The 21,966-nt window shown below is 39.5% G+C and overlaps 1 protein-coding gene across 1 annotated transcript in view; it reads right to left on the bottom strand.

Moving 5' to 3' along the window:
- SVEP1 (sushi, von Willebrand factor type A, EGF and pentraxin domain containing 1) overlaps positions 1-21,966 on the bottom strand; it is a 121,436-nt gene that overhangs the window by 77,271 nt on the left and 22,199 nt on the right. The window contains exons 4-5 of the mRNA XM_037373777.1: positions 1,519-1,677; positions 1,094-1,273 (exon numbers count right to left, since the gene is read on the bottom strand). Of these exons, the coding sequence (XP_037229674.1) occupies positions 1,094-1,273; positions 1,519-1,677 (339 nt within the window). The remainder of the gene's footprint in view (positions 1-1,093; positions 1,274-1,518; positions 1,678-21,966) is intronic.

Here is a 21,966-nt window from a genome sequence, read left to right on the forward strand (position 1 = left end):
AAGGAAAGTCCTGCAATGTAAGCACAAGTGAACTGCTATATAAGAATGTCCTGAGCAATGGATCTTTATCTCAGATGCCTCCTTTCAGAAACATGACTTGCTATTTCTTTAAGGGCTTCAGTGTTTGCTGTAGTGGCATATAGTGCTAATGCCTCCAGAGATCTATCCTGACTCTTTCCCTGAACTCAAACAAACTTCTTGTTTATTAGCTTCCAGTGCAGTTTACCAATGTCAAGTGCATTCAACTCAAGTTAAACATGTTGAATTACAACCTGTAGCTGCCAAGGAGGTGAGGGCTGCTACCTGTTTTTTTAGGCCCTCCTTGGAAGACATACCCGATAGAACTACATGGGGATGCTGCTCCCCTTCTAAATCACCAAGAACCCAACCTCAGGCAGAGACAAGTGATAACAAAAGTGTGTTCCTATGTACTTGTAAAAGCTTGAGAAATAATGTTTTTCAGGATGGTCTTTCCCCTGTCTCCTCCCTTTCACACCTGTTTATTTCTTTTCCAGCTGACAGTCTTTTACAGTGAACTTCTAGGATACTACCAGTTGTTCCCTAGTGAAACTCCACTCAATTCTTCTGAAGACTGCGCTCAAGGCCCAAATCCCAAAGAAGGAATCGGAAGAAAGCAAGATGGAATTCTTCCATTGCTACTGCCTCCCAACTCCAATGCCCATCTGTGCCAGGAGACTGGTGGATACTCTAAAACATCCATGTGGTAAGGTCTTGTTATATATTTGACTGCTTGGTAGGTTCACTGGATTTACATAATGTAGATACAAAATTCATAGAAATTAGGTAGAGAGAGGTTTAAAGAAGGAGAACGTAAAGAGAATGAAGATTCATTTGCAAAAAACTGTCTGCCTAGTAAATACCACTCTGCATTTTCTATTGTAGATGTCTGCCTTCCATTTTAGGAAGGAGGGAAACAGTGATTGGAGTGAGAGTTTACCTTTGGAACTTTCTTTCACACAGGAGTTAACAGGATCAGATCTGCATGCCCAACTATGTAGTGAGCAGAGAAAACCACTGTTAAGAACAAACTAATCCAATAGAAAAAGACTTTTCAAACACCCAGCACCCATACCTCTGCAAGTAGCCTCTGATCCAGACCATTGGCCATTTGGCTGACAAAGCCGGATGCTGGTTCCCACAAGATCAAATCCTGCTTTGCAACGGATCCCACAGGCAGCATTAAAGTAATTGTTGCAGACATTCTGGACAAAGTAACCATTTTCAGGGGGCTTCAGTTCAGGGCAGTGAACAACTAAATAATTAAACAACCACAACAGAGTTATGATGCTAGCTGGAGTGCAATAGGCTGCTGAAGGAAAACAGTTTTTTTCATTTTCAACTCAACTTGCATCTTGGTACTTTTGTTGTTTTGGAATGACACAGAAAACTTGCACGCAAGTTGACATGTACTTCACAGAGCAAACACAAATAAAAACATTGTCCCAGTACTGCATTGTGCATTCCCGGGCTATTCCGTTCCTAGATGGAAACGCTTACCTTCACAGGTTTGTCCTACAGCATGATAACCCTCCCGGCATGTACAATCCTCAATAGAGGTACTTCCTGGTGGAGAACTGTGATTCTCATCAGGACATGAGATGCAAGTGCTGATTCCACCTGGTGAACCCTCAGGTTTGTATGTTCCTGGTGGGCAAGCTGTTGAGCAAAAGAAAACATGACAGAAAGGAGTTCAGGATAGACAACTTTCGCAGGTAGCATAATTTTTCAGGTGTGTTGTTTTACTACTTTTTTTACCTAATATGTCCAGTGTTACTTAGGGCAGGAGCTTTCTCTGCTTGAAGTGCTGCAGAATGCTTACAGGGTTGAATAAAGCCCACCAACGTTGGTGGAGGTCCCTCCAGTGACTGTCTTGGAGACTCAATATTAAGTCCATGATTAATCTTCTTGAAAAGAAGCCCAGTCCCAGAACACACACCAGATTTTCATTAATAAAAGCTGTGCTGACCTCATGAAGAGATTTTTGATTTAGAGGTGTAAAAAAATCCTTGCCATTTAAAACTTCACTGACATTTAATGCATTCAAATTCTAGTAACAAGCTAACAGAAGCTAGCAAAAAACCCTGCCCTTGATTTATACATCATGATTATACATGATCTACACACTACGTTTGCTAAAATATATGAAACCACAAACAATGAAGCAATTAATCAAAGCAACTGCTCCTTGAAGATTTTGCACTCATTTATATCCCATTTAATATTTTTAACTCTGTTAACGCACAAGCCCTAAAGAGATTCAGGAGATGTCTTCAGAGACAGGGAAAATGCATAGAGAAAAGGCCCTCTCACCTGAGAACTTCAGATTGGTTGGATAAGTCTGAGTCTTATCTCTCTCTGCCTTGAATTCTATTCTTCAGGAAACCACCATAATCGTTTATTTCACAAGGATGATGTAAGAAACAGGGGAGTGACTAATCAACAGGTGCTGGTAAAGTGAAGTATTGCTTGATCAGGTTACCACTTGAAACAGAACTGAAAGACAGCTGGGTTGAAAAAAGGACCTCCTGATGTAAGGAAAGTTCAGGAAATATTTTGAGAAGGTTATGCAATATTAACACTGAAATCCAGCCAAAAAAGCTCTCATTTCATTAATTTCACTGTCTATGCATTTTCCTAATGGCCACACTTTCTCTTGCAGACTGCAAGTCAGCCTCTTATTTCCTCCCCTCAGTACAGTCACTTTGTACCATCTGGTGTAGCTCTGGGTGGTATAAAGAACTGACCAACTGTAAACACTCTCAAGTGCCTTCCTCCTTACATAGTCAGATGTGATTGGCTTCTGGAGAAAATCTCTCCTGTTGAGGCATATTTCCTGGAGTTCAGAGATCCTGGCAGTATCAGTCTTTTCTTTGGTAGATATTGGGCCAGCTCTGTTTGTTCTGTGACTGCTAACATACTCTAACTCTTGTCTTAATAATGGAAACAACTTCCTGCTTTCTAGACAACTGGAAAAAAAAATCCAACCAAAAAACGATACCAAAAGAAACCTTAACCTCCTTTTTCTCACCTGTCATGGGAGAATTGACTTTCATAAGCCAAATTTTATGAATTAAACCTTAAAAAAAAAAAATCAACCCATATGAACAGTTAGTACTTTTTTCCAGAAGGAGCAGATTCTTTCAAAAGGCTTCCAGAGATGTTATTTTTGTTTCATTTTCAGAAAAATTTGCAGTTTTATTTTGAAGAAAGCAACTGAGTGGCTAGCAGTTAAAAGGTGATTTTGTGTGCTGTAAATTGGCTTTACAAATCTTTTTTTTTAAAAGATTTCATGTTTAAAAAGACAGTGAAAATGCCTAAGCTAGGCAGTAAAAGATATAAGTACAAATCAAAGCATTTCAGGAAGGAAAAAGGGCTGAAAAATCCAAACAGAATTAGAGCTGGGAATTTTTCATTTTTGTTCTGAGACTTTTGGAAAAGCATCTGCAAAAAGATTCCTTTCCTATAGCTCATCTGCTTTTCCCACCCAAGACATTCCTTTTGGACTGCTACCGCTTCTTTGTTCTCTTCTGTGCAGAAATCCCGCATTGGACATTAGATCTCTCCAAAACACTCTCTCATGCTTCAGATGATCACCTCCAAACTGTCTAAATATCAGAGGTATTAAATACTTCCCTGTGGCACTTTGTGGAAGTCTCTGTGCATGCTTGCTAAAAACTAATTCTATCTAGCACAAAGTGATGAAGTACATACAGGGACCTACTGTATGACAAAGTGGCTCTCCATGTGCCAGCTGAAGTCAATCAGTCTCTTCTGTTCTATAAGCGCCATAAAAAATGACACCTAAAAGAAGTGTTTAATTAAAAAACCCAACAAAACAACAAAAAAAACCCCCTAAGTTCTCTCTTTCTTGCAACCTCACCTTAGATGAAGAAGCAGCAGCTCTTTTCTGTTTCTGTTTTGAAAACTATGGGATAAAAATAATCACCCTTTCTATGATGTGGGCATTTTTAACAAGAAACCCTGTAATATACTTAGGGCTTTGAATCAGTCTGGCTTTGACAAAAATTGTTCATTCTGAAACTACACTTACAATTTCTTCTTTCCAGTGAAGCAACAGGAGGCAAATAATACTGTTAGAATGGTTATGTCTGCTGGGAAAGACAAGTTTCCGCAAATGTCCTGACTCTTCTTGTATGCTTCAAATGCTTCCCACTGCCTTTCCAAAAAGTCGAATTACATCCTATCCTGGCTTTTTATGTAGAATTGTCTCCAAGCCTGACTTCCGGAATTCCTCATTGACCTTACCTATCCCTTAGATATATTTAGCTACAAAACTCTACGCAACCTACATTCAGAATTTCCACAAGATAACACTCGGTTACAGAACTATTTCTAAGTGTGTGAGATCACACAATCTATCCTGACTGGTTTTAGAACAGAGCATAAGCATGCTGACCTCTGTGCATTTTCATCAGAGCCATATTAGCATGGTTAGCATGGCCACAGCTTAGGTTAAAACCATCCAAAATCACTGATGGAAAAGCAGAGCTTTGGTCATCTGCTGCAGTCTGCACTTGTCTATACCTGACCCAGTCAGAGTGCAGACCCATCCCCTCCTGCTCCAGAAAATACTACAGCATGGCCCAAGTCAACAGACAGCGATGCATTCAGAGGCAAGAAAGAACTTGAGGGGCAAGCACTCTGAAAAGCACACATGGCCATATCCATGACTGATCATACATGTGTCTCCTTAGGGTGTCTTCAGAAAATCAAGCAGTGCCAAATTTTCATTGCATTCTAGTCACCGGTTTGCACTCACTAACATCCCTTTATACCCACAAAACCTGACTGCAGGGAGAGATCATGTTCTCCAGTGCTAATCTGTAAAAACAATTTAATTTTTTTTCAAGGTTCGCTTCCCCTTGCCAACAATGCAATGGTATAAAAAGGCTCAAAACACGTACAAATGAACCCCAGTGTAAATAAGCATCAATCCAGCACTGTCAAGAATGACAAAAAAGGCAAGAATCTTAAAATGGGGAAACGGTATCAGCCTTTAAACAGAGAAGACACTTATATGTATATCTGCATGTATGATCTTTTCAACAAAAGATTTAAATACTGCCTGTATTTGAACCGTATTGTTCGCAAGGAAATGCTTATTCTTTAACGTAATTCTCCTCTTGAGACCAGAATAGTGAACACTGAGCTACACCAGAGGATTACCTCTTTGATACAGGAATGAAAGGATATCTGGAAGCAGGATTAGTGTGCTAACTAAAACAAGCACAAGCCCCAAACTCCCCCACGCACACAAAGGTGGCTCACACTGAAGCTGTCATCAACAATAACCTGCTCTAATGAAATGGTAGATACTCACCAACATGCAGATTCTGTTGTCCATGTTAATGACAGTACAATAACCCTCTGATCAGAAATGGGAAAGAAATAATACAGGCTTACTTCAGCATGCCTCCTGCACTTTCTTCCTCGGTTATGCTCTCCTAGGATATACAACTAACTGAAAAAATGGAAGAAAATCCAGCAGGTCTCTTCTGGTTTTGAGCACTACAGGGCTTGATGACTTCTTAGGCCACCAATGGAATACACTTTCTTAATCTTTTATCTATCAAAAACAATTGTGTGTACAAAAGAAATCACTAGAAAGGAAATATGACACAGGTCTGCTAGAAACAAAGACCCAAAGGGTAGACATAAAAACACTTCAGTCAACACATATGTATTGATAGCATTAACTGTATGTTTAAGACATTGCCTGAAGCTGAACAATAGACATGGGAAATTAGGAGAGTCCACCAAACATCAAAGGACACTTTCAAATTCAGGTGAAATTCTTCTGCTCTGCCTGCTTACAATAATAACAAATCTCATATTATAATCTTCAAGCAAGAAGAATTTAGTATCGTAAAAGTGACAACATAAAACAAAGGGTATTTCAGAGATTCACCAAACACTTAACCTGTATTATCCAGTTTGGCTTTTTTTAGACTGCAAATACTAAAGCCAGTGGCAAAGTTAAGCCACGCGGTGTTGAACCCACTCGACAGCATAAAGACTCTAGTCTGGATTTAAACAGGTAGAGATCATGTGTCAAAGGATTCTACTCAGACACAGGACCACGACTATTCCTCTGAATGTACAAATTGTATGTATTTAAAAATGTAAATCTTGTAAAATCCTGGGAGAGCAGGCAAGCTCAGTTTCCTCTCCAACTACTCTGGTGTATCTAAGTCACTGAAATGGAACTGTTCTTCACTGATTCCAGCGTAAGACAGAGGAGAGTCAAACTCCATGTATTTCAAAGATTAATTTGAGGGATTTTGTGTTTTCTTCGGTGCATAATTTCTCCCGCTAACTACATATACTAAGTAATCCCTGGCATGAGCATTTTTTTCTACACTTGATGCTAATGAAGGATCCGATTAATGGTTTATCTTTTGTGGGATATGGCAGGAATCACATAGAAAATATCCTGCTGTCTCCTGCATCAACCTGAGCTCTATTCATACACTGCTACTGTGATGACCGTAGTCTCTAATTTTCATTTTCCCCCCATATATGTAAAGCCTAAATGAAATGACACCATGATACAAATTACAAATATATAAATAGACTTTATAACTCAATCCTCAAACTTTATAAATGAGGAAGAAAGCCTAGTCTTCCATTTAATCAAACTGATTTCACGCTACTGTAATTACTTTTATGACACTGATTACACAGATACACATTCAGCCCAAGGAAGCGGTAAACCTGTCCCACAGTCAGAGAGTATACCATGAATATCTGTTCTTATTTTGGTTTGCTGGTGTCTACTAAAATGATTTAATCCACAGGTCACAGAATCTCTGAACAACAATTACTGGGTGTTGTATTCAGTTCTTTCCCTATTTCCTCAGTTTTTGTTACTCAACATACTAGGACAGGAGATTTTTGTTGATGTGGATCTTTTGACCTGGCATATGCGGTCTTGTACTTTCATTCATTCATTGGAAGTTATGTGGAAGATCCACTGTGTGCCTAGAACTACTTCAAACTATAGTCCACAACATCAGGACAACCAAACCCTCAAATTAACTTACATTTATGCCCTTGGAGGAGAACTACAGCCTGAAGATGAGGGCTCTTTCTCCCTCTGCTTTACTTCATCAAAGATTCTTACGCCTTGGCAACAGCAAAAATAACACGAAAATTAGAAAATATGTCACTCTGATCTTCACGTGTGTGAAAAAAGGGCTGTGGTAGGTGTATTTGCCATCAGCTATGCTTTAGATTTGCCACCATGAATGGGCCTTTATATAAAGCTTAGTTATTTGACTAAATAGAAGTAAAAAACTTTCATGAGGAAGGAAGTACAAAGAAGTTACAGTACATTACGTTATGCTGCATCTTTCTACCCTGGTATCTGTGTCTTTCATTATGACAATGTACTACACAATCAGATTTGTCCAAGGCCTGCATGTACCCTCTATAGAATCAGCACTAGGAACAAGGGGCTGTTATGTATTCCCTGTGACAATGGCCTACCAAATAGAATACGCTTTACAAAGATAATGCATGGTGTCAAGGAAGAAATAGAGGTCCCTGTTCCACACCAAGCAGCTAGACTTCCTGACGCTTTTCCACCTGTTGCTGCAGATGAGAAAGACTTCGGGATGTCTTGTAGTACTAGCATGCAGTGCTGCCCAACCCTCCTTCCTGCCTCAAAAAAACATTCTTCTGCTGCTGCACAGTTCATTTGCGAGTGGCCTCTGCAAGGGAAGAACATGAATAACATGGGAAGCATAATGGAAACCATGACTGCACGAAACTCAGCAGTCCCTGCCCTGTCCATGTATTTCATAGTGATAACTCTTGGCTATTGCTGTAAATACTGTATTCTGCAAATACCTGCAAAAATACAGGATTCTGTAATTTTCAGGTCTATTCTACTAAACCAAACAATCAACCAGTTGTCGGTTTCTCTCCTGGAATTTAAACAAGCCAGTAAATACTCAGCTTGGGCCAGAAGAAAAACAGTCCACCCTGGCCTCTGGAATGTACCTCACTGGACCTGAACATGAAGATCTTTAAGCGTGCTTCTCAAAGACTTTCCACGCTCTGGGTCTCTAGTGTAGAGACTGCCTCCAGAAGCTACAGCTCTTGTCACATTTAAATTATCTGGGAAGGTACTTTTTTTTTAAATCTCCTATATTGTAGTTTTGTCAGAACAGGCACTTTGTGCCCATGAAATGCCTTCAGAAAGCTAAGGAGAAAAAAAATCTAAACCTTTGGCAGATGCTGTAATCCACCTTTCTGCAGTTTGCAACATGTATGGTGCCATAAAAAAAAACATGAGTCAGGAGCATGCTAGGATTACAAAAAATAGGCAAAGATGTGGCTTTAGTTAAATAAATATTTGACATGTAAGACTTGTACAAAGAAAGGAACTGTAAAGGAAAACCTTGAGCTTGCCTTTAAGTTGTGGAGATCAGGGAAGGATTTGCTAAGTCTTTAGTATTTCCTGTTATCCCCAGCATGTGCTCTGCATTAATTTCAAACACTGAACCTGCTCATCCATCTGCTCTTTGTCAGTATTCCTTAAACACCCTTCTCACAGCAACATGATTAGCAATTTAACAAGCTACATCAAATAGGAACAGAGAAGACATGTATTTTACTCCATGTCTTTATTAGATTTACAAATTTCCTCTCACTGGGGACAGCAGGCTGAAATAAGTCCAAAGTTTAGCTATAGATATGATACATAGGGAAGGGTTCACTCAAGTCTTTTTATTGAGTTTTCAGGTATCAAAACTGTAACATTCTACTACCAAGTAGGCTGCAGCTTTTGGAATGCCACTTTCAGATGATCTAGCTCTAGATCTTTAAGTAATTTGAACAATCACAACAAACTTTCAGCAGCAATAACTTGTTCACAGTAAAAATGAGAAATTTGGATCCTCTCCCATGGGACAGAACTGCAAAGTTGCCTGGAAGGAGATGTAGTCCCTTGGGTGAACATCCTATCTCAGTACCTGAAGCATACCCAGTGTGGGGAACAATCTGCCTGCTGAAGTATATAAGCCCAAAAGATATGACAACTTGTAAAAGTTAGGATGCCAAAAAGGACCTTCTTTCACAGGGAGATCTGGTTGTGAGCCGCAACTGTGCTGACCATCCTTCAGTAGGCTTGGGTCTAGCACAGGGGTCTTCAAACTGTTTAACCAGGGGGCCGGCGCGGATGCAGTGGCAGGCAGCCATCTGCGGCTGCTTGGTTTCCCCCCCAGCCCCCGGGGTGGGGTGGGGTGTGTGTGTCTGTAAATACCGGGGGCCGCATTGAGGACCCTGGGGGGCCGTATCCAGCCCATGGGCCATAGTTCAAGGACCCCTGGTCTAGCATATTTAGACAGGATCACTGCAAAGCAATGATTCTGACTACAAAATATCCTCCTTGGTAATACCAGTTGTACTGGGAATGTATAAAGAAACCATTTATGCCCAGTTTTAAAATTTATAAAAAGCAGACCAACTAATATATGTTAAAAACATGGTGACTGCCTTAAACAGAGTCATCCTTCAACCACACATGTCCATTGCAAGGACACAGAGCTTTGAAAACTATTTTAAATGTTTTACAAACATAAAAATAAAGACTACCATGTACACTTTTACAGAAGGTAACTTCTCTCTTTGTCTCCAAAGCATGGGGCTTACTCAGGAATAAAAAAAGAAAATTCTGATTCCATGTACTGTATTGTAATTTAAAAAGAAGCCTACCAATGCTTCATTTCAAGCCACAAATTTACAAGATATATCCTGACAACTTGTGCAATTTGTATACACACAAATGGCATTCATGTACTGAATTAAAATGAAGCTATTTTGGCTTAAATTTCACTGGCATTTTAAATAGTGTTTATAGGTGAGCTGTTTGCATACACATCAAATCTAGCCTTAGTGACACATTCGGAGGGCATACCCAACACAAACATAAATATGCTTATTAGCTGTGGATATCAGCTTATACCAGCACTTTTGATTTTAGAGCTTGGATACTTATTTATGTCCTCATGTCCCTGCATATTTCTAAAACCTATCATGCTAAAAGTGTACAACGAATTCTGAAAATACAAAAAGGTCCTTCTGGGAAACTTAGTTGATTGTGTAAAGTTTGCCATTCAACTAGAGATTATTTATGAGTTTACATGCAAGTGAAGACTTTGGGTCCAAAAGTTTGCACACCATCAGACCCTTAATTACAAGTGGAAATTAAATTCTGAAAATGCTTTGCTCAGAGCAGAACTACTATATAGTAGGCTTCTCTGGACATGGTCTTCACCATAATCACAGACACACATTCCTCAGTAAACCTTGATCACTGCTGATGTGACAGCACATGTTGTTCTAAATAGTACTGTTAAAAATTACTTGCATCTCTGGATAGCTTCCTGCTATTTAAATTCATCAACACTGAAAAGGAACATCACCATCCTGTCCTAGGTGCACTTATTTGCGATTTTAATATACTTGCTGTGAAGTTATATTTTTGCTTTTACAAAACTGTAAAAAAATACAGACAGGCTGAAGTAAAGCCAGTGCCATTAAAAAGAACCCCAAAATCTTAATTAGTTTGTGCTACACAGAGATGAGCAAATAGCTGTTTCAGAGATCTAGTACCTGTCTCATATGAAGGCACTGCAGGCCCAGTTTTCTCTAGGCCTGGTTCAACCATCGTACCGTGTAACAAGTAACTCCTCTTTTCAGCTGACAAAAAGGATTCTGGGTAAAGGAGGAAAAGGGAGGGCCAAGAAAACGATGAATATGCAGGGTAGGGATTCAAATCAGATGCAGGGAGCAAAGTCATGTCATACTTTTTCTTACTTTCTCATTACTACTCATTGTACCAACAAATCCACCAGTCCATCACCTCCCTAACAGGTTGGACTAGATGCCCAAAGAGCCAAAATTATTGGTAGACCAAATCTCCAGTGATGTTAGTTAGATGCATCAGAAAAGTGAAAAAGCTCCATCTGGGCTGCACTATGGGCTGCTTGGTTAACTTTCACGTGAGCTAGATGCACACACTGGCACGCAAGAAATAGTCCTCCTTTATCCACAACTGGGAAGAGTGACTACTTGGAGATCTGAGAGACATCTGAGATGGGGCTGGGTAAAAAACAATTGGTTAACAGCTCCTGATCTGTTACACCCAGAGAAAGATGGACAGAAGTGAGAATCTGCTCCACTGTCTACAACTCTTGGGACATGCTTTTTTTTTTTTTACCACAACTCAGGCAGCACTTGCTCAGCACAGCCTACACTCCAGAAGCAGGGAGCAACAGCCTCGAGTTACAGAGATAACTCAGCAGATCACCTTCTCCTGGGACACCTTGAAAGGTAATTATTAGGGACTAGAGTTTAGAAGTCAACAAAAGCACCCCAAGCTTCACAACACTGATAGGTTTCTGCAGTAAAGAATATGCCTGGTGGTTCAAGATCCATATCCATTGTGTTCACCTGCTCAGCAACTTGGAACAGTTTTGTGTTCAATGATTCTTGGAACTTAAAAGTGTAACTAAAAATGACTCTCTGGTCAAACTGAATCAGTAAACTGGCCTTCCTGAGAACTGCAAGTTGCATGAGGAATCCAGGAAGTCAGAGACTCCACATCCTCAGATTTTCGCATCCAAGCACAAATTGTGAATATGCTCTCTGGCAAAATATTAACAGAACCCTGTATGGTCCTGAATTATTTCCTAGTCTAATATGAAATGCTCCCTTTCTGCTGTTGTCTCCAACACCCACTCTCACCAGCTGTCAGTATATATGATCATGAAGAAAAGGAAAAAAAAAGATACCTATTCCTGTCTCCTTTCTCTGCAGATCAGAGTAGTTCCAGTTGCTGAATAACAGATGGGGAATGCAGCAAGTAAAAGCTATTATAAACAGGAAAGTGAAGCCATTTCTGCCAGACCCTCAATAAACTGTCACTACTGCATTAGGTGCCAAACTTGGCCTCTTTTCCACATCCCTTATTTTTATCATTAAATATACTTTTCAACAACAGTGATTATACTCCTATTAAGTAACATTTCTGAGCACTGAAGATATAGCACATGACTGTGCAGATGGAGAACATATGTCACTATTTCCACGTTTATTTACTTAGCAGCCCAGGGTAGAAGTCAGACAGTTTTTGATTAACTTAAGAGAACTGAAGCACATGCAATGGCTCAGGCCAGTAATCAGACAATAAAAAGTGGTTGGTTTGCCAATTTTTTTTATTTTTTTTTTTACATATTGTGAAACTAGCTCAGCTATCCCCATGCAGAGTTCAGTAAACTGTTGTAATCTCAATGTTATAGTTTCTACTTGATTCCTGGAATCACTACTGATACCCATGACTTACTGTGAAAAATGCCATAAATCCCATTCTCCGTTCCTCATGCAAAACTCCTATGGAAACTGACAGGATCTCCTGAATTCTTTCAACATTATCTCAATATGCAGATCAAAACAGAGTCTTGTTTACAGAAAGCAAGAGCACTGAGAGAACAACTAGATAACTGTGCTCACTATTAACTGCTGCTTGCTTAAGAAACATTTGGAAAAGTGATTGCTTCTCACTTCATTTCCCCCATTTTCCCTTTCCTTCTCCTCTCTCATTTCTTTGCAAGCCATAAAGCAAATTCTTAAGGATGGATCTGACTCTTGCAAAAGCAAGTCAGCTGCGAGCAAAAGGGTCATCTCAGATTTGAACTGAAGCAACATGTTTTAAGTACTAAGTCCTGTGCCTGCCAAGGAAGTGAACTTTGCTACTCCAAAAGCTATGGTAAAAAGATTAAAGGCAAAAAATACTACGTTGCAGTACCACAACCTTACACAAAGCCTTACTCCTCTGTCTAACAAAGCTTCCTTCCGTCAAGAACCTCCATTAAAACATTTCTGAACAACATGTTTGCATCCCACACTGAAGAGCACTGACCTGGTCTTCATTGCTTAGCCTCTCTGCAAATAACCTTCTGCAATGCAGGAGTTCTCTCATAAAGTAGGTATCCCTGGCTTGTGAGTCATGTGTTCATAAGGCCTCTTCTTGCTATCAGTACTGACCAAACATTTGCTAAAGTAGCAACCTGTAACATCTGAAGGCTTTAGTGAAGTTCAGTTGTTTAAACTAGAACGAAATAGTCTGCTGCTGCTGCCAGAAAGGGAGCAGAGAAACAGCAGAGTGAGATTCTTTCAAGAACTCCCAAGGTACAACAAAGTGAAACTGTGCTCTGTGTCCCACTTCTGTATCCTCTTTGCAGCTTCAAAGGTATTTTTACACCCTGGAGAAGCAGAATCACCTGTTCTTTTTCTAAAGGGCAGTGAGAGATCCTTTGTATGTTTCAGGAGGAAAAAGGTCTGCCACACTTCTGGTCCTACTGTTTCTAAATGCATGCCTTTTTTCTGATCTCCTCTGCCATAAACAAGGCCATCTACACCTGCAGAGATGGAGAATAAGGAGGAGAAACATTCTTAACTGCAACCTGAAGCAAAAAAAAAAAAAAAAAAATGAAGAAAAGGCAAGCAGCAGTAACAATTAAATCACTGTGTAATGGACCTAGGACTTATGATTATTAAACCACTGATTTTTAACTAGAAATTCTATTCCTAAACAGCGCTTGATTCCAATTAGTTAGGTTCACAGATAATTAACGCTGTCTAAAAATACCCCAGTTTCTCCTGAGCTGGAGCCAAATTCTTGGCTAATTTCTTGCACTTTTGCAGACTGTGAAACAGTGAGGGATGCAAGCAACAGATGACAAACTATCTCTCTGATGTAGGAATGTATGAGGCACTGCACTTTCTATTTCAACACAGGAGGCCTCCCAAAAATGACCTTAAAAGCAGTGAAAATAAATTAAACCAGCATCACTGGGAGTGAAATTTAAGGCATTACAGGCAATTTTGTGAAGCATCACATTCACAGACTTTGAACTTGTTAGCTTTCATCCTTGTCTGTGCTTCAGCCTTGAGGCAAAAACCAGACAAGTAACAGCTGTAATTATTACCTGCATCTTGAGGGATAGGTAGTTAAAAAGGAGTGAGGCAACCAAAGTACAATAAGGGGCTTCCCTTATGTTCTCAGGGTACAATTTGCCATCTTGCCTGTGACATAGTGGGAAGTGCTCAGGCAGCTGCTGAAGAACTGCTGGTGATGGTGAAAAGCTATTAGGACAGTGAAGACAGCAGAATCCTGGAGGCTGGCAGAACGTAACATCTCATTTGTCAAATGGAACTGAGGGCCATGCAAACTGTGCTCCTGGGGCCATAGCACAGCTTAGTACTGCTTCTAGGCCAAACTGGCACCTAGGCTAGGACAACCATTATCATGGATAAGTACTGAAAAGGAGCGTCAGTGCTAAGTGGTGGAAAAAATAGGAATGTAGGTAACCCTCAGCTACTGCTACATTGAAGAGACACTGGCAGATGGTGCCTCAGTGTCCGAGTCTGATATACTCCTCATTTTTTGTAATCACATTACTTCTGTTCTCATGAGTTGGGACTGTGGACACAAGGTGGGCTACTGGTCCACCTAAAAAAGCCATATATAACTTTGCTACTCCCACTGCTGAAATCAAGTCACTAGTGAAGACCAGCTGCCCTTGCCTTTGTGTACTCCTATGCCATGACCTAACCACCACCCTGCACTGCCACTGGGACAGTTTTTTGAAGTGTTTTTGGCTAACCAGGAAGAATATGGGTACTCACAGAAGTGCCATGTTTTAAAAATGGTGTTGTATTTTGTAAGGCATTATATTTTGAATTTCCACTCAGAAATAAAAGAGCAATATTTACATACGTGTTTTACTCCTCTACAATTCACTATGACATAAAAATTGAAGTGAAGGAATTTGCAAATGACAGCATGTTTTGATCCTCACTATGCCGAGGCAGAGACATAAACTCTCAAAAGAGGGAACCTATGTATTTGCACCTCAGGTGATATTTCTTTGCTAAGCTGACAGGTCTAAAGGACCAGAGTATATTTAGGTGTACAAAGTAATGCTTCTGTGAGACAGATAGTAATGGAAGTCCAAAAGAAACTACATGTAGCTCTTCTGGTGTATAATCACAAGGTTTGGCAAGCATTCCTTATGTTCTGTGTTGATACCAAGACTCCTCAGAATAAGGCTACTAAGCCCTCCATTCTCCTTTTTGCACTTCGAAACACCTAGTCCTGTGAACTCAATTACTTGAAAGAGCATCTTCTGCAGCACTTCATATTCCTGCATGCAACCCTTTCTCCCATACCGTCTGTCTTGAGACCTACGGCACCTCTGTGCCACAGATATAAAAAAGATGCATAAGATTTAAATTAGTTAGCTGCTGTATTTAAAGGTACTAGAGTACCTCTACACTGGCCTGGACTCCCCAGAGTACACACACCGTCGCTACTGTTAAGACCCACTGGGCTTGTCTCCTACGATGCTAAAGTTATTGCAGCAGGCTTTAGCAGACTGCGGCTCCCAGACCTACTAGGCTTTGTGGGATGCTCTGTGGGCAGCAGATGGGCAAAGTGTGAAACAAGGCACAGGAAGAAAAAAAACGGGTCAACATTTTCCTCCAAAGCTCCAGGTGTTTTTACAGACATTAAACTCAGAATATAAATATATGCCTTTAAATTAATGTGACTTAAAGAGTATTCCCAGCCTGTGTAGATGTAGGTGTTTCTGCATTTCACCAGAACACTGGCATTTCCTGTCTCTATCTCTTAGCCGTTTTTAATACCACCTATGTGTATTTCCAGATAAAAGAGTTTTTCTAGGGGAACACAGTCAGAATACAGCAAGCACTTTTCTGTCATAAAATCACAAAAACTGGAGCTGAAGAGAAGCCTGAGAATAGTAATAGGAATGTTATACTCTAGACTATTCCATGAAGCCCCAGCCAACAAAACAGGCTGGAATTAATAGCAATGATCTGAGAAAAAAACCATGCAGCATTAGCAGCCCCAATGTAGGAAAGTTCTTGTACTTTATCTTCTGGCATTCTTTTTTGAGAAACAAACTACACACCAGAAGAAGATGGAAACTTTGCATGGGTATTTACTATGGCATTTACAAGGGAACACCCTTTGCTTGAACTTTTGGGGCCAAAAATCTGCTTATTTTTTTATCTATCCTCAGAATGTCTCTTTTGCTCTCATGGAGAAAAACCCAGCAGATTTGCCTCATGGCCAAGAGAAGGAGCCAGATTTTAGGTTGTCACAATAGGGTGCAACTCTGCATAAAATCAATACAGCTGCACACACCTACACAGATGGAGATTTTGCCATTCCGCTATGCTTTTCAACAACGAAAAACTGCAACTTAGTGCTTAATTGTATTGGGTTTTGTTTCAGATCTGTCAGGTCCAAACTAAACAACATGATTATAACTAGACCAATTGATTATATTACACACACTTCTGTAAAATCAATGTTTCTCAACTCCACCCCCACCCCAATGTTACCCCACCTACCCCGCCCCCCCCCCCAAAAAAAAAGGTCCATTCATTCTTCCCATTCTTGTGGAGGAAAACAATTTATACTTAATAGATTTCAGACAGGGAGAAAAATTCAACTCCTCAAACTACCTTCAGATGTCAGCCCTACTAAAACATCTGCACTGGAAGTGTGAGTTGCTGGTCTGGCTTTGTTTTGCATGGTAACAAATTAAACCCTAGGGTTTTGGCCTGAAGACGTTCCCATTTCTGTGCAAAGTCCTGATTTCTGTTTTCATCAAAACACCAACAAGAACCAGAAGAAACCAATTTCCTGTTTGATGAAACTGATCTGTGTTGCTGCTCTCTCATTCTCAAGGAACCTGGTCACACTCCACCAGGCAGTCAGCACTGTTTCTGGGTGAGAAGGCTGGAACATCTGCAGTAGATTTTAGAGTGACAGAAGAAAATGAGGCTGATTAGAAGACAGCAGACCAAACTGCTCCTGTCCATTCTGGCTGTTGAATATCTGGCAGATAGATTGAGCTTATCATAAAATGTCTGCAATCTATTTGCCCTAATTCTTCTCCAAGCTGAGTAGGCTTTTGCCATCTTTTCATCACGGTGTTTTTTCCAGCATACTCTACTGGCTGCCTGCTGCCTTTGCTGGACTGGTACCAGCATCTGAAGTACTTCTGGACCCTTGAGAATGGAGAAACATAGAATCTGCACGGTGGGAGAAGTGAGGAGCATAGCTGCAGATGACAAAGAGAAGGCTTCTTCCCGGGGAACTGACTGTGAAATGATCTGTGGAACCTGCCAATCTTCCATACAGAGCACAGGGCAGCTGGACAGGAGTGAATAGGAGAGGCAACAGAAAAGCCATCATACCCCTTCTTGCTACTGTCTTTACTGTTTTATAATGGTGGCAGCCAAATAGAAGGTAGTAGAAGCAACATCTATATTGCCTTTTGGGTAAATATCCCTTGAAAGACCTTCTTTAGGTCAAAATCTCCAAAGACTTATTTAGCTGTGGGTTATGACCTGATAAGCACCTTTGTTCTACATGTAGAACATATAGAAGGTGTAGAAGCACCTTTGCTTCTACATTTTTCTTCTCCCCCTCAGCAAACCCACGGCAATTAACAAATGACCATTTCTGAACATTTGCTAAATTATGCAAGCTGCATTTCATACAAAGTATTTGCTTCCTATTGGAAGAGAAATAGACAATTTTACTTATAATGCTGAAAGGAATAGTACTCATTCTTACAGAGAACACACTCTGCAATAATCACTGGCCTGGGTTGAGTAACTATCACAGCACACATCAAGGCAAAGATTTTAAAATAAAATAAAATTAAAAAAAATCCTACATTCCACATTCAATTGGAAACTGATCCTGGGAGCTAAGACTCAAATTTGTTTGACCAAATGACAAACACACCATGTGCAATCCATCAAACTCCAAATGCAGGGACACAGTGACTGCACGAGTCTGTCACCTTAAGAGTGCTGTGCTCCATTCTGGTTAAATGGATCAGCTTTGACAAGACTTTGTGAGCAACTTAAAGAAGCTAGGAATCCTGATACCTATTCACAACCTCAGAGGCACAGGCACTAAGGTTATTAAACCTTTAGAGTTAATTGTAGTGCAAATTACATCCTGGGAATGACTTAAGTACTTAAAGGTGATGCTCTGGAGCCTTGAAGAGCCACTAGGAACCAAACAGTTAATTAAAACAAGCTCTAAGTCTCTTAACCTCTCTCCTCATTTCAGTAATTAACACCCTTTGCTGTATACTGCCATCTTATTTTATCCGTGATGCACTCTTTCAAGTACTTTTGGTTTTCCTTTTCCAGGACAAAAGCTACTTAAAAGTTCACAGAATGCTAAAATGTCTGCTTTTAATTTGCAAAACTGGCACAAGTTCAGGAATAATATGTGTGCATGTGTGCCTGTGAAAACATCCTGGCTATGTGTTCCTGAAAAGGTATTGAAGGCAAGATGACACCATGTAATCCATAGGGGTGACCAAAGAATGTTGCAGTAAAAACCTTTTAATTAAGGGATTCCATGGACATACAATTATTTCAGTAAGTGCCTGGTATGATGCAAGTCCTAATCTTGAAAATGATTTCCAAATCTGCAAGACCAGACAAAGGCTTATTAAAGGATTGCACAGCTGGAAAAGGAAAGATGTTTTCAAACCATGTAAAATCTCAAGGTAAGGTAAGACAGCCTGCTTTTTATCCTGTCTAGAGACTCAAGGCAAAGCCAGGCTTAACAGTAGAGGTTTTACAGTCATTTAACTAACGGCTAAACCTAGCTGGTGCTGTATTTACACTTGGAGCCTTTTTCATTGTGATGGCCACCTGCAATGGCTGCACTGTGGCCAAAGGAAAGCTTAGGCGCTCAAGGGGAAGCCTAAGTCTGTGCCTAAGGCACACAAAGCTAGAGACTATTCCTATGTCATGTCTATTTCTATTCAGAGCACAGTTTCTGCTCCTCTCAAGCCCTCCACATGGTTGATTTTTCTCCTTGAATTGCACCTATGAACTTGCCAGATACTTTATATATGTATTTATATATATATATTTTTTTATATATATATATATATAAAGTATATATATATATATATATATAAAGTATATATATATACTTGCCAGAAGCATTATTTTCATCCTGAGGTGACCAGGACAAGTCACTTCCAAGATAAGGAAAAAAGGGTAACTTGTGCATCACTTTCCAACTTTTCATCAAATTTATTTCAGAAATAGCTCTGTACTGAATACAAAAGAAAGCACAGAGACTTATTTTCTAAAGCCTCAGATGACATCTAGTTGCAAAGGACAAGATGTTTTTCAATACTGTATACAGATGTAAAATTACACCTCTCCTTTTCTGGTCTGCACATGTCAAAATTGAATCTGGGTTTTAATCTCTAACCTATAACTTTGTTTTGAAAGGATTTCCTCAGAAACGGTGCCTGTATACACAGGTTTTCAGGGTTTTCTTTCTTCATGACAGTTCAGTTTTAAATGCAAAGGAAACAAGCTATATCATGCAGAGTTAGAAAAATCATATATCAGTGAAATAATAATTATCCATATTACTTATCATGTTACTTAAAATATTTATTTTTGCAACAGAAGATATGTATAAGTTGACACATCAAGCCTGAAGAAGACAGAAAAATGAGTCACTCCTTTCCAAGGACTTGATCCAAAACTCATTAACAGTATTATAAGAGGAAGCACTCATTTACTTCAACAGGCTTATCAAAAACATGGATACGGTTAAAAAACACCAGTAGCTGGACATGTCATTTGTTAAGGTGAAAAAACTTGTACCAAACTGATGAAGAAAAGCTCTTTTTCTACAATTTTGCAAGCAATGCCATTGGTTAGATTTTAAAACTTCAACATTTCTATGATGGTTTGGAAAGCTCCCTGCCTCACTCTAGAGATTATTAAAGAGTTTTTCTGATGGACTGTATCTGGATTAAAATTCCATTTTGGAAATGATGAGCTTCACAATCTTAAACAAAACAACAATACTCCACCAAAACGAAGGAAAAACCCCAAGCAAGTCTCATGATTTGCTCCACCTGAGTTGTGAATACTTAGATCCCTAAAGAAAGATAAATAAAATCCCAACCTCATCAGGTTTTTTCCTACTTATATTTATAAAACATATACTTGAAAAAATATTTTGCTACTGTTTCACTTCACAGGCTTCACATGGGGAAAGCAGATCATTGAGGTTTTCACAGTGCAGTAAGAAACACTTCAGTACCTGACAAAATCTATCGCTTCATACACACTGTGTCTCAGGAACCTTTTCAGTATCACTCTGTGGGTATAAAGTCATAAGGCTTCAAGGAACAAAAGAAGCTTCCACTGCCAGAAATGTCCCATCTTCATCAAGCAGGTTGTACAGGTGGGAAACAAAATACTTTGGTGCCAGAAGCCACTTAAAATGCAAACAAAACTACCGTAGTATCAGGCAAGCTAACGTAAACCTCAGAGTCAGTCATTCCTACCAAAAAACCCCTCCTGACATGAAGAATTTATGGACATCATACTTTTAAATTACCAAAACAAAGAATTTCTCTCCTCTTTGTGTGCTCCTCTTTGAAAAAATCTTGCAGCACCCAAATCCATTTTTCACTCAGCCTTTTCTTTGCTTCCTATAGCAACAAGCAGGAGAATCTCTACCTGGATGTTCAAAAGCAAAACAGGAAATACTGGGCTTCAAGGAAGAAATCTTTGAGAAAGCAGATTTCAATGTAAAAATGTCTGGAGGAGTATGTCTGCATGCTTCCAGACTCACTTATTTTCCACACAAAATAGCTGTAAAAGCCATTTCCTTTAGTCTTTGTGCAAACAACAATTATGAATATTCTTGCATAATTTTTTGGAGTCTTAAAAAGTTTTTTTTAAGGATAATTAACCTAATAAATCTCCACAGCTTTTTCTATAGCACTTGCCTCCTATATCTACCTTCCTCATCTACTTGTCTTCCAGTATCCTCAGTGGAAAACCAGATCAGTTTACATTTCTCCTGTACTTACCCCTCTTGATGTTATGATAACCTCACTAGAAAAACACACTTATTTATATTTCTTCTGTATTTAACCATCACGATGTTATGCTCAAATTGCTACCCATAATGAGTCAAACAAGATTTATAAGAAAAAGAAAAATTATACAGAATGCCAGTAAGGAATGTTTTTGCCAGTATTAATTAAACATCCATTCACTGTTGCTTAGTCATGGGTATTTTGCATCCTTCCTTCTGGTTTTGATCCCTGCTTTCTTGTTTTCTCTTATTCTTACATGACAGCCAGTCATGATTAACACAATATATTCACAATAGAACCTGTGCGTATTATCACAAACAAAAAGCCACTGAAGAGAGGCTGTAACAGAGGAAGGCTCCACTTGGGAGAAGCACTTTTAAAATTAATTAAAAATAAAAGAGTAACATATACAAAGGTATCCCATCCTCCAAACGGGTTACAGAAAGCGTTCGTTATTAGAGAGCTGTTAAGCAAAAGGGGAGAATTATGGACTGCCAGGTGTTGTATACAGAGCAAAGACTCTCCAGTCAAGCTTTTCTGTCTCTACAGTAGGTGAGTCCAACACCAAGTCTCTCCAAACTGCTCAGGTTTTATAGGCATTAATGCTTCCTTACGTGTGTACATCCCAGCTTCCTTGTCCAGCTGTAATCAAAGTTATTTTAATTGCTTAAAAATCTTATTTACTTTCTTCTTTTGGTTATCAAGATCTGCAGGTTGATGTGGCACAAAACACATTAGCAACCATTTGACGTTTTCCTCAAGGAGATGCTCCTTTGATTTAGCCAGTTTTTAATGGCTGTGTGTCTCAGGAGAAGCCTTCTTTTTGTGAGAGCTAGGCAAAAACTGAAAAGTATTTTTTAAAATTTAGAAATTAAAAACAAATGAGAGAAGACAAACTAAAACAAACTCCTGTCCTGTTTTAAGATGC

The sequence above is a fragment of the Falco rusticolus genome, chromosome Z, assembly GCF_015220075.1.
Source record: "Falco rusticolus isolate bFalRus1 chromosome Z, bFalRus1.pri, whole genome shotgun sequence".
NCBI lineage: Eukaryota > Metazoa > Chordata > Aves > Falconiformes > Falconidae > Falco > Falco rusticolus.